The sequence below is a fragment of the Strongyloides ratti genome (genome assembly GCF_001040885.1).
Source record: "Strongyloides ratti genome assembly S_ratti_ED321, chromosome : 1".
Taxonomy (NCBI): Eukaryota; Metazoa; Nematoda; class Chromadorea; order Rhabditida; family Strongyloididae; genus Strongyloides; species Strongyloides ratti.
This window is the reverse complement of record NC_037307.1, coordinates 5,874,769-5,889,934: the sequence shown is the minus strand read 5'-3', so window position 1 is coordinate 5,889,934 and position 15,166 is coordinate 5,874,769. Positions and strand designations below refer to the sequence as shown.

The window sequence follows — 15,166 nt, the reverse complement described above, 5'->3', positions numbered from 1 at the left end:
ATTATTTTAATCTTTAAACTAAAAAAATAAAACTTTATCTTTCTAATTTTTCATTTAAACAAAATAACATAATATAAACAAAATATAATATATTTTATTTGAAATATTTATATTTATTTTATATTTAATAACAAATTAAAATATGTGTAAAAGAAGATAGTATAACATGAAACATTTTATTAAAAAAATTTATTCAATTGGATAAAGATAACATGATTTTAGTCATTTACTTCTTTCTATTGAACTGTGTAATTATTTTTAACCTTCAAACTATATGTTATATCATTAGTTTATATTTATTACGCATAAACATATTTTTTCCTATAAAATATTAACAATATAAATATTATATTGTAAAATATTTTTCATAAACATTAATGCTTTAATAACATAAATAATTTGTTATAATTTAAATAAATTTTTATAATGAAAAGTTAATTTATCAAAAAATATACATAATTTTATTTTCAAGTTTTAAATTATGTTATACGTCTTTAAAATTAATAAGTTTTTAATTTTTAAACCAAAAATATAATAAATGAAAAATAGTATATATATATAATTAATTTATATCTATTAAACTTACAAAACTTAATATAATATATTAAAAAAAAACAAACAAACATTTTTAAGTAATATATATAATATGATAATTTAACAAAAATATTTATTCAAAAAATTATAATATTGAAATATTATTTTATGTAAATTAAATTTCAATAACACTATTACTATTTATTTGCCACTTTTGTAATGTTTACAAAATTTCTTTTTTTAAACTTTTACTTTAAATACAAGTTTTCTTAACAATCTTTTATAAATTTTAACAATTAAGTTGACAACATTTTTTTGTATCAGTCAAAAATTACAAACTAAAAAAAAAAATATTATCCTCCAAAAACTAGTTGAAAATTAGATTAACAAATGTTTTTATGAATATAAAAATAATCCTTTATTGTTTGTTGTAAACAAATTACTTTAACGTTTAAAGATTATTATTTTTATGTGACAAAGAATATTTTCTAATATAGTTAACTTTTTGTCTTGAGAAGAAAAGTAAGATAATAAATATATACTACTGATACTTTACCTAATTATTGTATTTAAAATATTTTTATTATTAACTTTTTAAATTATTATATAAATGCTCATATCAAATAATAGTAATAACACTGTTTACAATTTTTGCAAAGTAAGTGTTATTATTTTTTAATATTTAATATGTTTTTTTTTTGTAGCATAAAATTGAAAACTTTATGACCAATTATGAGGCATTTGAATGCTTAAGTTGTACAGGTTTTTTGAATACTAATTTTAATAACTATGATAATAGTATATCATACTTAAAATATTTATTGGAAATATTACCATATATCTTTGGCAATCAAAGTGCAGCAGATAAATGTTTAAAATATATTACCAGAATATCAAATGGAAACAAAAATATGAGAAATAATCGTTTAGTTCTTCCTCAAAATACTTATAATAATTATTCTCAAACAAATATACAATATAATATTTATAATAATTTTCCAAGCAATTCTTATGGATCTAGTTCATATAATCCATCCATGTATAATAATCAATCATCTTTTACATATAATGGAAATTTAAATAGAAATGTGAATTATCCAATAAGCAATTCTACAAATACTGTAGGTAATAATTTTTCAACTACTATACAAAATGTTCCTCAATCACTTCTTGATATTACAACTTATCCTACCCCTCCACAAACAACATTTATGAGGGGTCAAAGTAGTACGAGACTTCCTAATTGTCCTCCAAGTTATCATTCTAGTGTAAATAATAGTAATTCAATAGTTAGGAAAGTTTCACAACCTAAAATAATACAAAAAAAGTTGTTTTATTATAATGAGATAAAAGAGATTTGTTCATGGAATCAGAATTGTAAAATTTCAATGATACCTGTTGTTAGAGGCAGAGAAGTAACAAATAAATATTATGAATATGCATTTGAAATATCTATTAGTTCAACTATTTTATCATGTATTAAAAAACCTAAAAATAATCAATCATTTGATATTCTTTTAAGATCTGTTTCTCGCCCAGACAAAGATGGTTTATATTCTGATCAATATCCATTAGATATGGAATTTTTTACAGAAAATATTAATTGTAGTGATTTACTTCCAAGGGTAGAGGCAAAATATGCTTCAACTGATATTGGTCAACGTCTATCTTATCCATCAATAATAACACCTGCAATTATTAATAAATCTAAATCATTTCCTTTAGTAGAAGGTGGTTTAGAATGTTTTTACACATTTCACTTTCGTATTAGGTATCCTACATTTGCAAAAAGGCAATCTATGATTGAAAATGGTTTTTATTTTTTTAAATTTGTTTTTTGTTCAAAGATTCCCACAGAAACTGTTATGAATAGAATTCTTAAACAACCAATGTTAGGAAAAGAAGCCTTTCTCAAAAATATTATAGAAGAATTTGAACGTGATGATGAAATTGGATGTGAAAGTGTAATAGTTTCATTACAATCATCTATAACAATGGCTATTATTAAGCATCCATTCAGGGGAAAATATTGTAAGCATTTAATTCCAGATGATTTAGAAGCTTACCTAAAACAAAATGAGGGTAATGAAAAATTTGTTTGTAAAATTTGTAAAAATAAGTGTACTCCAGATGACATAATCATTGATAGGTAGGTTCTTTTAAAACTCATATAATAATATTATTTTTAGTTATTTTCGTGAAATATTAGAAAAAAATTCTAAAATAACTAAAATTGAAATTTTAAAAAATGGTGAATATATTATTAAGGAGATTGAAGATGATGAAATTGATAAAGATAATAAATTTTCCAATAATCATTTAGATATTGATGAAATTATTATCATTGAAAGCGGTAGTGAGGATGAAAATGAAAGTAACGTCACTAAAAATTTAAAATCATTACCTAAAAATGAAACTTTGATTTCAAATCAAGAATCATTTACAAATGTAGTTTCTAATAAAACTTTACAACAAGATTCAGCTAAAAGTAATAATATTTCTAAGATAAATAATGTTCATACATTAAATGAATGTGGAGATAATTTAGTGATAGATGAATCAAGAGAAAATGTTATTACTCCAATTTCAAATGAGATTGAAAATATTGTGATATCAGATGAAATGGGGGATGATTTAGTAATAGATGAATCAATAGAAACTGATATTACTCCTATATCGAAAGAAGTTGAGAATATTTTTATATCGAGTGAACCAATGGAAATTGAAAATAATTTTATACCAAGTGAGGTACTAGAAGTTGAGGATGTTTCTTCATTCAATAAACCAAAGGAAGTTAGCAAAATTATTATATCAGATAAACCAATCCAACAGATAAAATTTACCAATAAAAATAAATCAACTATATCTAGTGAAGCAAATATTACTCCTGAAAATAAACTTTCAAACTTATGTATAGACCGTTCTATAAATGGAACGAAGAATGGGGTTTCTGTAGATATAGATGTAGATACCAGTGGTGGTGTAGTTATCAATGATTCTGATGGTAATACAAAAAATAATAATGGGCAAATTAATAAAAGTTTAACTCATACGTGTACAAAAATATATGATAAAGACATATTGATTCCTAAGAATAAGAATTCTAAAACAAATTCTACAGCAATAAATAGTCAAAGTATTTTTGAAATAAATGACTTTGAAGAACTTGATATCAATAAATTTAAAATTTCTAAAGAATATATTGAATTAAACAAAAGTCGATTTAAATTTGACATTGATCCTGGTGATTTTCTTTTTTAATTTTTTTTTTATTTTCTTAAGCATAACTTAATAAGATTTAATTTATATGTATATTAATTTAGTTTTTAATTTAATGAGATTCAAAAATAAATGAATTGTTAATTAAGATTTTTTTTCTTTGACTGTAGTGGTTTTGCACTAAGCTCATTGCATCTTGAATAATCGCAACATGATTTATCGCAGTTAAAAATATTATCATATCCGGGTGAATCATATATGGTATCCCTTTTACTTCTACTTGGGATTGTTAATTTTCCTGCTGTACATAATGTACAATTAATTGACCTTTTTGCTCGTATATTTCCATTTCCAGAACAAGTTTGACAATTGGATTTTAATGGCGTACGTTTAACTCGTCTATGAAGACAGGGTATACAACCAAATCTTTTTACCCTAAGATGTTGGTCTATATCTGGATTAATAGTTTTAAAGAAATCAGATCTTTTTGATCGTTTATTGTATTTACATGGTAAACATGTCTATAAATAATAAAACAGTAATAAAAGTGAAATTAAAATATACTTACATTTCTTTTACTTCTATATTTCATTATTGTTTTACTTTTACATGAATTACATGATGTTCTTGGTTGTTGATATTGATTTTGATTTGGTTCACAACAAATGGCACTTTGTGGACAACAGGAAATATTAATTTTAGGACAACATGGTATAGTTGGAAGGCAACATGGAGGTGGTGGTGTTATACAACATGGAGGAGGAATATAAGGTATTTGGATACAAGGAATAGAAGGTGATCCACATGATTTTCCTTGACTAACCATAGATGGATATGGAACTCCATATCTTGCTGCCAACTCTGCTCCTGTAGGAATATATGACGAAGCATAGCTACTTTGTAAAATTGAACTTTGTACTGGTATTTGAGGATTACTAATCAGTTGTGTAAATTCATATTTAGGTGAAATTCTTGGTGACAAAGTAGTTGGTAATAAAATATTTGGTGACAAAGTACTTGGACCACAACATGGACAGCATTTTAATTTATCAGAAGTTTTTTTACTTGATGTATAAGTTGTTTCATATTCTTTTTTTTCTTCTTCAAAATGTTTTTGTTTTTCTAATTGCATTTTTGTTTTTGGTTTTTTTGTTTCATCAGTAAAAAAGTCAGCATTTTCTTCCTCTCCATAAGATGTTTTTTTATTATCATATGAAATTAAATCATAATCATTACCAGCCTTTTCTTTTGATATATATTTTTTTGGTGTAGATGTTGTTGGTCTTTTTTCTCCTGTAGACATTTTGTCTAAATCATCCATATAATCAGATCCTTGATTTTTATCATTATCTGGTTCATTTATATTTACCTCATTTCCAAATGTAGTTTTATACTTGCTTTCTTTTTTATCTCCATTTTCAGTATATGTATTAGCGGAAGTAGAAACTTTAGGTAAATGTGAGAAAGGATCTGGTTGTGTACCTGGAGGATATTTTGCAAATCCATCAAATTTTTCTGCTGATTTAATTGTAGAAATTGATGTTCCGATAAGATCTGTTGTTACTTTTCCTTTGTCTCTTTTTAACCCATCATCGGTGATGTCTTCTACAACTAAATTTGTTGATTTATCTTGTGTTCCAGCATTAATATTATTTTCACTTTTAATTTTTTTATACTCTTCATTGGTAGTGATATCATCTACAATTTTATTTGTTGACTTTTCTTTTGTTATTTCATTCATATTATTTTCAGGTTTGTTATTACCTTTACTAATATCATTTACAATTGAATTTACTGATTTTCCTTTTTTTTCTTCCTCCATAGCAATTTCCTCCTCAATTTCTTTTAATAATTTTTCTTCACTTTTTGTTAATTTATTTCTATCTATAATTTGTTGTGGAGTCGTATCTGAAATAATTTTTAAAAATTTAATATCTTTTTTTTTTGAATAAAATTACCTTTACCATCAAAACTTTCTGAACCACTAAGTCTTGCTTTTGGAAGTTGAGATTTATCTATTTTTGTAGAAGAATAATTATTATTTTTGTTAATTGACAATTTTTGTAAATTTTCTTGTTTATACTTTGTCAATGAAAAACCAGGAGGATCTTAAGAAATAATATGACAAAAAAAAAAACTTTATTACCTGTCACATAAGTTTCATCATCAATAAAATGTTCTTCTTGTGTGTAGTGTTGATGTATTGTAATAGGTACATTTCCATGATAATGAGGTAAAGGCTTATTTTCATACCAATAATTATAATTTTGATTTTCATAATCATTTATTGAGTGGTAGTATGGCTTAATAAATGGATGTGTATTTTGTGGCAAATTATCTCTAGGTAAACTTGCCCGATATCCATTATAATCACCAACAATAATAATTGGAAATTGTAAACATATCAAAAATATACAAAATGATTGATATTTAAAAAGATACATCGAAAAAAAAAATAATATTAGCTGTATTATATAATAAAAAATCAAAAATTATTTTCTTTTTAAATAACTAAAAATAAATTTTAATTAATTTAACTATAAAATAGAATAACATTAAATAAAAAAGTATTATTTTGTACATACTATAAGGCAAAGTAATTTAGATAACATTTATTTTATAAATAGGATATTTAAAAGTAGAACTTGAAACAGTTTTAGGATATCAATGAATATTCAATTTGATTAATGAATAGACAGTTTGATGTAATTTAAAAATAATTCCAAATAAGTAAAAGTGGAATATTATAATTTTAATTATCGTAATTTATAATGTAAAGAAATAAGTCAAAACACAAATAAATTATATTTTTATGATTTAAATAAACTTCTTTTATTAATTTTTATTGTTTTATTTTTTTACGTTACAATTTGTTTTATAAATTTAAAAATAATTAAATATCATATTTATTAACTCTTGACTTTTTTTTTTATAAAACTTTAATTTATTTAAAAAAGAATAGTTTGATGTTGAAAAATAAATTTATTGTAATGTATCAAAGGTTGATCATTTAAATTGTTCTTATCATTGTCACAAATTATCTTCAATACTAAACAAATATTTTTCATTTGTATAATTTTCTCTATTGAAAGTATATCATTTTTTGATGATAATAACGTATACATTTTTTTTTTCCTGATAATATATTGTTGTAATAAATAATTGTAACAAAATATATAGTTGTATATATATATATTATTTATTTGTTCTGAAGACTAATAATTATATATTCATAAAAATTTATTCTACAATATTTTTTAATTTTTTTAATGTAAAATGCCATGTATGTTTTAACTTTTGGTGTAATATAAATGTTTATTATATAAAAATAGATGCAATAAATGAAGGTAATTTAATTAATCTTTTAAAAATGCTCCCCATAATTTTATATTTAACAATTATCGGGATGTTTAATGCCTTAATTCCAAATAAATGGAAATTTAAAAAAGATGTTAATGGAAAGATAGTATTAATAACTGGTGCTGGGCAAGGATTAGGAAGACTATATGCATTAAATTTTGCTGATTTACAATGTAAAATAATATTATGGGATATAAATGAAGATAATTTAAAAGAAGTTGTCAAAGAATGTAGGTTAAAAAATGCTCAAGTTAGCTATCAGGTTGTTGATGTATCACAAAAAAAACAAATTTATGAATCTGCTAAAAAAGTTCTTGCTGAGTATGGTTTTGTTGATATACTTGTAAATAATGCTGGTATTCTTTTTGGTAAAGAATTCATGGATTTAAGTGATGATAATTTTGAAATGACATTAAAAGTTAATACTATTTCACATTGGTATATATTAAAAGCATTTCTTCCATCAATGATAGAAAAAAATGAAGGCCATATTGTTTCTATGTGTAGTATTTCAAGTTTTGTAGGAACACCATGGGGTATTGATTATACAGTATCTAAATTTGGAGCTATTGGCATAATGGAAGGAATCAGAAATGAATTAAAAATGAAAGGAATAAAAGGAATTAAAATGACATGTGTTGCACCAATATTTACCAGAACTGCTATGATTAAAAATTTTAAAATATCTCAAGGAGTAGAAGCTTTATCACCCCATTATGTTGTTGATCAAGCAATGGATGCCATCTTAACTAATCAACCATTAATTATTTTACCAAAATTACTTTACTTTTTATATTTTTTAAAAGGTATCCTACCAACAACTGCCTTTGATTATATTGTCATAAATTCATTGGCATAAAATTTTATTATAAAAAATACTTTTTTTTTCATATAATATATAAGTATAGTGTTTAAAAATAAATTTACTAATTAAACAATGTTCTAGAAAATTGTAACAAATATTCAAAAGACAGAATTAATTAATCGAATAACAAATCTAAATCTTTTTCATCCTTAATATTTTGATGAGTTCCATCACAGAATGGACGGTTTTTAGTTTGTTTACAATTACATAACCAAACTTCCATATCTTTATCAGGTACATATCTAACTGGTTTTAGATTTTTTTTTGGAGTGCGAACACTTTTATGACTACCATCACACAATGGTTGACTTCCACTGTACCCACAATTACACCATGAGTATACTTTATCTTTTTTTAAAAATACTCTTGTAGGAAGTTTTGAATGAATTTTTCCTTTATCTGGATTTAAGTAACTATTTCCTTGTAAACCATATGGTTGTTCTGGTGCTTTATCTGGAATCTAAGTTTGTAAATATTAAAAAAAAATAGTTAATCTTACAACATGATATTTTAAAGGACTAGGTTCTGTTCCAACAAAATGTGTATTTTTTCTATGCAATCGATAAGGTCCAAATCCGGTTTTGTTTGATAAGTCTTTTATTGAGTAACGAAAATACCGAATTACAGATGGAAACATTTTCCTTTTGTTGATAACAATAAAATTTTTGTTATAAAAATCATAGAAACATTACACCAATCAAATAGGTAAAACATTCTTGATAAGATTATAAGATAAGAGAATGTAATTTGTCATTAAGTTATCATTTTTTAAAAATTTTATTAAAGTATTTTTAAAAAAATATTCTAATGGATATACAATTAAAAGTAGCAACATTGAATTGTTGGTAAGTCCTGTTTTTTTTTATTTATTAATTTCTAACACAAATTGAAGGGCTATAAAAGTACCTCTTTTTGGTTCAAAAGATCGTGAAAAAAGAATAAAAGCAATTGCTGATTATTTGCATGACTCAGATTATGATATTGTAGCTTTTCAAGAAGTAAGGAATGATAAGTGTTACATCGATTAAAATGTAATTTTAGTTATGGGCTGAATCTGATTACAATTATATATTAGATGTTGTTAAAAAGATTTTTCCATTTACTCACTATTTTCATAATGGTTATACTGGTTCAGGAACTTGTATTTTTAGTAGACATCGAATAATTTCAACTTTTAAACATTGTTATTCATTAAATGGATTTGCTCATCATATCCATAGAGGAGATTGGTTTGGTGGAAAATTAATAGGAATGGCAGAAATTCAAGTGGGAAGTATTAAAATTGCTTTATACACAACACATCTTCATGCAGAATATGATAGAAAAAACGATACATATTTACCTCATAGAATTATTCAAGCATATGAAGTTGGTCAATTTGTAAGATACTCTTCTAGAGGAGCTGATGTTGCTATAGTTACAGGAGATTTTAATATTGAACCTGATGATTTGGCATACAAATTAATAATGGATATTGCTGATTTAAAAGACTCATGGATTGAGAAACCAAATTATGTAGAAGATTCTGGAATGACTTGTGATAGACATGATAATTGTTATACTCATTCTAGTTTAATTAAAGAAAATCCAAAAGGAAAACGATTAGATTATATATTTTTTAAAGAATGTGTTGGAAATATTTCACTTATTTCATGTGAGAATTGTTTTGATAAAATTCCAGGCACCAATACAAATTATTCTGATCACCTTGGTGTTGTATCACATTTTAGTATTAAAGAAGCCGTCCGCCAAATCCCTGAAAATACTGCTCTTACCCTAGATTATGATATGATGAATGAAGCTTTACATATTCTTGATAAAGGACAACGACGTGCTATGAATGACAGAAAAATATTCTCTTTGTCTTCATTTTTTTTAATTATAATTCTTATAATATCACTTTGGTTTGATAATATATTTGGTTTTCGTATTATAATGGATGTTTTAAGATTCATTACAGCAATAGTTTTTGCCTTTTTTGTTTGGCATACATTAGTTATTCTAAGAATTGAATTAAAAGGACTGAAAGAAAGTAGAGCCACTTTTAAAGAATTGATGCATAAAAGTCCTGAAAGTATCAATGACAATCTATCAGGTGAACTTTCTGCTTAAAAAATATGTCAAAAAAAATATTCAATTTCAATTATTTTAAACAAATTGTTTTTTAATAATCTAAAAAAATTTTCTATAAAGTAGTAAATTTAATGATTATTTGTTTCTTTAAATTGATTAGTGGTTAATTTTTATTATATAAATTAGAAAAAATATTAAAAAATTATTTATTATAATTATTTTAAAAGAATTTATATAAAAAAAATACAAATTAAAAGATATTATTTGTTAAACAAATTACAATACCAATTTTTCTTAGAACGATAATTTACATATATTTTGGAAAAAAGTATGTATATAAAGAATGTTAATGTTTTAGATATTTTTCAGGCTAGATATAGTGGATTTTTGTTATTTTTTTTAAATATTTAAGTTATTGTCTGAAAATTACTATGTTATCAAGAAGAGTGGTATCAAATTTTTTAAATTCTATTGCAAAATATTCTTCAGAAATCTCTTCAAATGGAAGTGTAGAATTAACAAATGAGGAAATATGGAAAAGAAGATCTAATTTAAGAATGCCTAAAATTCAACGTGATGAGACTATTTCACCAAAATTATATTATTCACCAGAATGGGTCTTAGAAAAAGAACCTGAAGATGAGTATAAAGAAATTACTCCACTTAATAAATATGGAATGACTCCACAAAAATGGGAATTTTATAATAAAACTGTATGGCCACCTGGTTACATTGTTCCAGAAACGGGATTACCTAAAAGCAAAGAAGTATTTCATTGTAGGGAACAAATTCATTTCAGTCCAAAAAGAATGTGGCAGGCATGTCAATTTATTGAAACGATGAATGTTGATGAAGCAATAGCTCAATTAGAATTAAAAAATATAAAAGGTTGCCTTATATTATCAGAAGTTTTAAAAGAAGCAAAAAAACGTGCAACAGATGAGTTTCATATTGAATTTCCAAGTGATATGCATGTTGCTGAGGCTTTTGCAATTCAAAGTAAAATTATTTATGGTGTTCGTAGGCATGCTCATGAAAAAATAGCTAAAATTAGATATCGTTACATTGATTTATATGTTCGTCTCGAAGAAGGTAAAGGTCCTGATTTTAAAAGTCGTTTAAAACCAAAAGATGGATATGAAAAAGCTCAAGAATATATAGAATATTTACGTTCCCGTTCAATAAAATATTCAATTTAATTTTTTTTTTATTAGATAAAAAAAAAACTATACAGTGGTTTTTTTTTTATAAATTGTAAATTGTTATATTATCTAATAGTTGTTTTTATAAAGTGAAGTTTGATAGAACTTTACTTTAATGGTAGGCTATATAAAAGTGTCATTTAGTCATATTCTATAAATGGTTAAATTCCAATTATTTATATTTTAATTTGTATACCAGTTTTAGGTATATCATTGTGTAATGTAAAAATGTATTATAATGTAGTAAGACAATTTAATTCTATTCATTTTGTAGGACTTGATTTATATATATATATTAAAATAAAATGACATTACAAATAGAGGAACAAATATTAGAAGAATTACGTGATGCAGAACAATTTGCAAAGACAAGAAAAAGATTGTTATTGGAGAAAAAAAAAGAAATGGAAATATTTAGAGAAGGATTGTCATCCATTGAAAAAGAAACTTTATCACAATTTAGATCATATCAACCATTAGATAGTGATTTGGCAGCAGCATCTTCTTTATCTAATAATTTGGAAGATCACCTTCGTTTTGGTGATGAGGCAATTAAAGATGATCTTGAATTGGGAAAAGGGACAAAGATTAGCGATGAATTGGTAGGTTAATGAAATAGAGCAAATTATTACCAATGTCATATTTTTATTATTTAATATTAATTATGTAAATATTTTAGGATTTATCAGAACTTCAACCAAAAAAAGTTGATTGGGATTTAAAAAGAGATATTGAAAATGATATGGCAATTTTAAATAAGAGAACTGAAAAAGCTATTTGTTATATATTAATGAAAAAATATAATTCTCAAAAGAATACTGAATCATAACTTATTATTTTTCCTTTTTTTTTGTATTTATTTTCTTGTATATTTTTTTTTTCCTATACTTTGGAAATTTTTCAATTAATAGTGTAAATAAATTTTTTTTTACAATAATAATTTCTTTTATCTATTGACTATTTACGAGTAAGTCGTAAATTAAATTAATTCTATTTTCTTTTTATTTTATACACTTTTACTGATCAATCACATATATATATATTAATAATTCTTTACATCTTTATATATAATAAATAAATGTGAACAATTAAATACAACTATAGTAAATTCTTTACTTTTTTATATTAACAATACATTTTTAGGATATATATATATAAAATAATTTTTAAAAACTAATTTAGATGTATTATAATAATAATAATAATAATTTATTTTCCGGAATATTATATAATGTTAAATAAAAATAAATTACATTAAAATAATCTTTTTACTTTTTATTTATTTATTTATTAATAAGTATAATTTATATAGATTTTAATAAAAATTTATTACCAAAAATATATAAATAATTAAAGAACTAGCGTTCATTTAATATTATTATTATTTTTAATATTAAGTATATGAAAAACAAAGTTAATCACAACTTCAATTTAGATAACTAAGCACGTTATATATTCATTCAATTAATACCTGAAATGGATTATAAACTTGTAATTTAATGTAATTCAAAATTACGAAACTAGATATTATTATATTATTGATAAAAATTTAAAGATGCTTGAAGAATAAATTAAATGATAAAAACGTTAGAATGAGTAAAAAAAAAAGTAATGCTTGTATCTAATGTAAGGTTGATAACTCTAATTCAAAATAAATTGATAATATAATGAGGTATTAAGAAAAGTAAAAATAATAATGTGTTATTTAAAAAGTTATCTAAATGGGAATTATATAATGATAATAACAGTTAATCTTTGTTAAGACATTAAGTGAAATAAAGTAATGTGTGATCATAAAAATATTGGACCTCTCTTTTAGAGTTGATTGATTTTTGGATGAAATTATTAAAATATTATACATTAACTTTATATTTGTATGTTATACTATCTCATAACTTGCTTGTACCATAATTTATTAGAAGCTTGTTTTTACAAGTTTTTAGATAATATTTTGTTTTTTTTTTTCATTTATATATAACCAAAGATAATAAAATAAAGAGGAATTATAAAATAAAGGTTAACTTTATTTCAAGACACGACTTTTCATTTTGTTGCGATATTGGTGATCAAAGAAAAAAAAAATTATACAATTTGAGGTTAAAATCTAATTACCTATTCTAATTGTTTACCATTATCTTTAACAAAAGAATAATGTTATAATAGTAATTTATGTAAACTATGAAAGAATTTTTATTATTTAATTGTAACAGTTTTAATCTTTTCTAAAATTAAAATTTATTTTAGACTTTATATTTTAAAAATAAATCATTTTAATGTTTAAAAAAAAATATATTAAAAATCTTTGATAAATTTGTATACATTAAATGGTAATATTAAATTACTTTTTTTTTTAATATTAAACATTACAAAGTCTAAATTAACTTTTGTATTTTATTACATTATTCATGCAATTATTATACAATTTTTTCTTAATATTAAATTATAAAATAATAAAAAAAAAAATAGTTAAGTAATTATTTCAGAATCAAAAATAATCATATTGCACTTTTTGATAATCTTAACATGTTATAACAAACCTTTTATTAATGACAAAATTATGTTAAAAAAAAATTTTTATATGAATAATAAAGATTACATTTTTAAAATTTTTATTCTTTTTTATATATATTTTTTTAATTAATATCTTTTTTTATTAATAGATTAGACATATCTATCAATGTTATATACTTTGGTATGTTATTTTTATAATTATGTTGTTTAATAAAAGATGTTTTTTTTATCATTAATATAAATTTAATGTTTGTTTCCATCTTCTTTTTTTTTGATAATTTATATAAATTAATGCATATAAACAAGACATCTAAATAGAGTCTGATTAAATTGTTTATGTGATACTGAACCAATGATGATGATAATATCAAGAATGCTTTTGAAGTGTTGCGCAAGGATATATCTTTTCACGTTAAATATTTTACCTGATTGCGGGGTTAATTAATGAAGATGAAAATATGAGTGTAGTTATAAATGTGACAAGGTGATGAATAGGAAAAAAAAAAAAGAAGATTCATTACATTTACATGTAATTTTTCTTTATAATATACAAAGTCCACCTTTCATTGTATTTTTATTTTAATTCTCCTCCTTATTTTAAAAAAATTGATCATCTTCTTATTTTTACTAATCGAATATTTTAGAATTAAAATGATTCATTATAATATACCTGATATATGTGAGTCATAACAATTTTTATATCTAGACTATTTAAGGCTAAATGAATAAAATAGTTATTGTATGAGGAAAATAGCCTCTACTAAGTGATGTTATTTTGCGCAATCATAGGAAAGTTTTACCTTTCATAACTTTTATATCCAACCAAAGCCTTATCACACCTTCTTATTTGTATTACACGTTTCGATAAGACACCAGTTTTCTTGCTTCTATTCAAATAAATTTATAAAAGTTATTTAAAATCACATTCTTTTTTATTTATTATTATTATTTAAACTGTATAAATTTAAATAATTTTTTTTATATCCTTATCATTATTATGATTGTCTTTAAATATTAAATATCATTGATAATAAATATTATGCTATAATATTCCAGTTTCAGGAATTTTTTTTTTTTTCACCATTACTATATATCTTTTTTAATAACACTATTTTAAATGAATTATTTTATAATTTATACATTTAATTAAGGTAATATTATGAATTATTTTTCATTTCTACATGTAAAAGTTTAACTATTACTTTAAAAGGCTCATTATTTATTTCTATTAATTGATCAACACATACTAAAAATGTCTTTCAACATTTGTTAACATTTATATAAGATTAGGTTTCTCTTTCAAAATATATACTTTTTCCTTATCCAAAACCGGACCACTTCTTGATACTTTTATTAAAAGATTTCTCAAAACAAAAAATATATAACTATATTTTTCATGGTA

The 15,166-nt window shown here is 22.7% G+C and overlaps 7 protein-coding genes across 7 annotated transcripts; 5 read left to right on the top strand and 2 right to left on the bottom strand.

The window, feature by feature from the left end:
• Window positions 1–1,144: 1,144 nt before the first annotated feature.
• Window positions 1,145–3,795, top strand: SRAE_1000188100 (Zinc finger, MIZ-type domain-containing protein; the record flags this gene model as incomplete). Its single annotated transcript, XM_024648890.1, has 3 exons — window positions 1,145–1,192; window positions 1,239–2,683; window positions 2,724–3,795. The coding sequence occupies 3 exons, from the start codon at window positions 1,145–1,147 to the stop codon at window positions 3,793–3,795; spliced, it is 2,565 nt and encodes an 854-aa protein (XP_024502822.1).
• A 98-nt stretch (window positions 3,796–3,893) lies between these two features.
• Window positions 3,894–6,197, bottom strand: SRAE_1000188000 (Hypothetical protein; the record flags this gene model as incomplete). Its single annotated transcript, XM_024648889.1, has 4 exons — window positions 3,894–4,274; window positions 4,322–5,661; window positions 5,712–5,861; window positions 5,900–6,197. 4 exons carry the CDS (start codon window positions 6,195–6,197, stop codon window positions 3,894–3,896), a joined length of 2,169 nt encoding a protein of 722 aa, XP_024502821.1.
• An 832-nt stretch (window positions 6,198–7,029) lies between these two features.
• On the top strand, window positions 7,030–7,972 carry SRAE_1000187900 (Epidermal retinol dehydrogenase 2; the record flags this gene model as incomplete). Its single annotated transcript, XM_024648888.1, has 2 exons — window positions 7,030–7,036; window positions 7,086–7,972. 2 exons carry the CDS (start codon window positions 7,030–7,032, stop codon window positions 7,970–7,972), a joined length of 894 nt encoding a protein of 297 aa, XP_024502820.1.
• Window positions 7,973–8,093: 121 nt separating this feature from the next.
• Window positions 8,094–8,615, bottom strand: SRAE_1000187800 (Iron sulphur-containing domain, CDGSH-type, subfamily and Iron sulphur-containing domain, CDGSH-type-containing protein; the record flags this gene model as incomplete). The annotated part of the gene is made up of 2 exons (XM_024648887.1): window positions 8,094–8,438; window positions 8,478–8,615. 2 exons carry the CDS (start codon window positions 8,613–8,615, stop codon window positions 8,094–8,096), a joined length of 483 nt encoding a protein of 160 aa, XP_024502819.1.
• Window positions 8,616–8,785: 170 nt separating this feature from the next.
• Window positions 8,786–10,090, top strand: SRAE_1000187700 (Sphingomyelin phosphodiesterase 2; the record flags this gene model as incomplete). Its single annotated transcript, XM_024648886.1, has 3 exons — window positions 8,786–8,823; window positions 8,871–8,976; window positions 9,020–10,090. 3 exons carry the CDS (start codon window positions 8,786–8,788, stop codon window positions 10,088–10,090), a joined length of 1,215 nt encoding a protein of 404 aa, XP_024502818.1.
• Window positions 10,091–10,482: 392 nt separating this feature from the next.
• SRAE_1000187600 (39S ribosomal protein L22, mitochondrial) lies at window positions 10,483–11,250 on the top strand (the record flags this gene model as incomplete). The annotated part of the gene is made up of 1 exon (XM_024648884.1): window positions 10,483–11,250. The coding sequence occupies one exon, from the start codon at window positions 10,483–10,485 to the stop codon at window positions 11,248–11,250; it is 768 nt and encodes a 255-aa protein (XP_024502817.1).
• A 308-nt stretch (window positions 11,251–11,558) lies between these two features.
• On the top strand, window positions 11,559–12,082 carry SRAE_1000187500 (mRNA splicing factor, Cwf18 family-containing protein; the record flags this gene model as incomplete). Its single annotated transcript, XM_024648883.1, has 2 exons — window positions 11,559–11,855; window positions 11,933–12,082. The coding sequence occupies 2 exons, from the start codon at window positions 11,559–11,561 to the stop codon at window positions 12,080–12,082; spliced, it is 447 nt and encodes a 148-aa protein (XP_024502816.1).
• Between the last annotated feature and the right edge of the window lie 3,084 nt (window positions 12,083–15,166).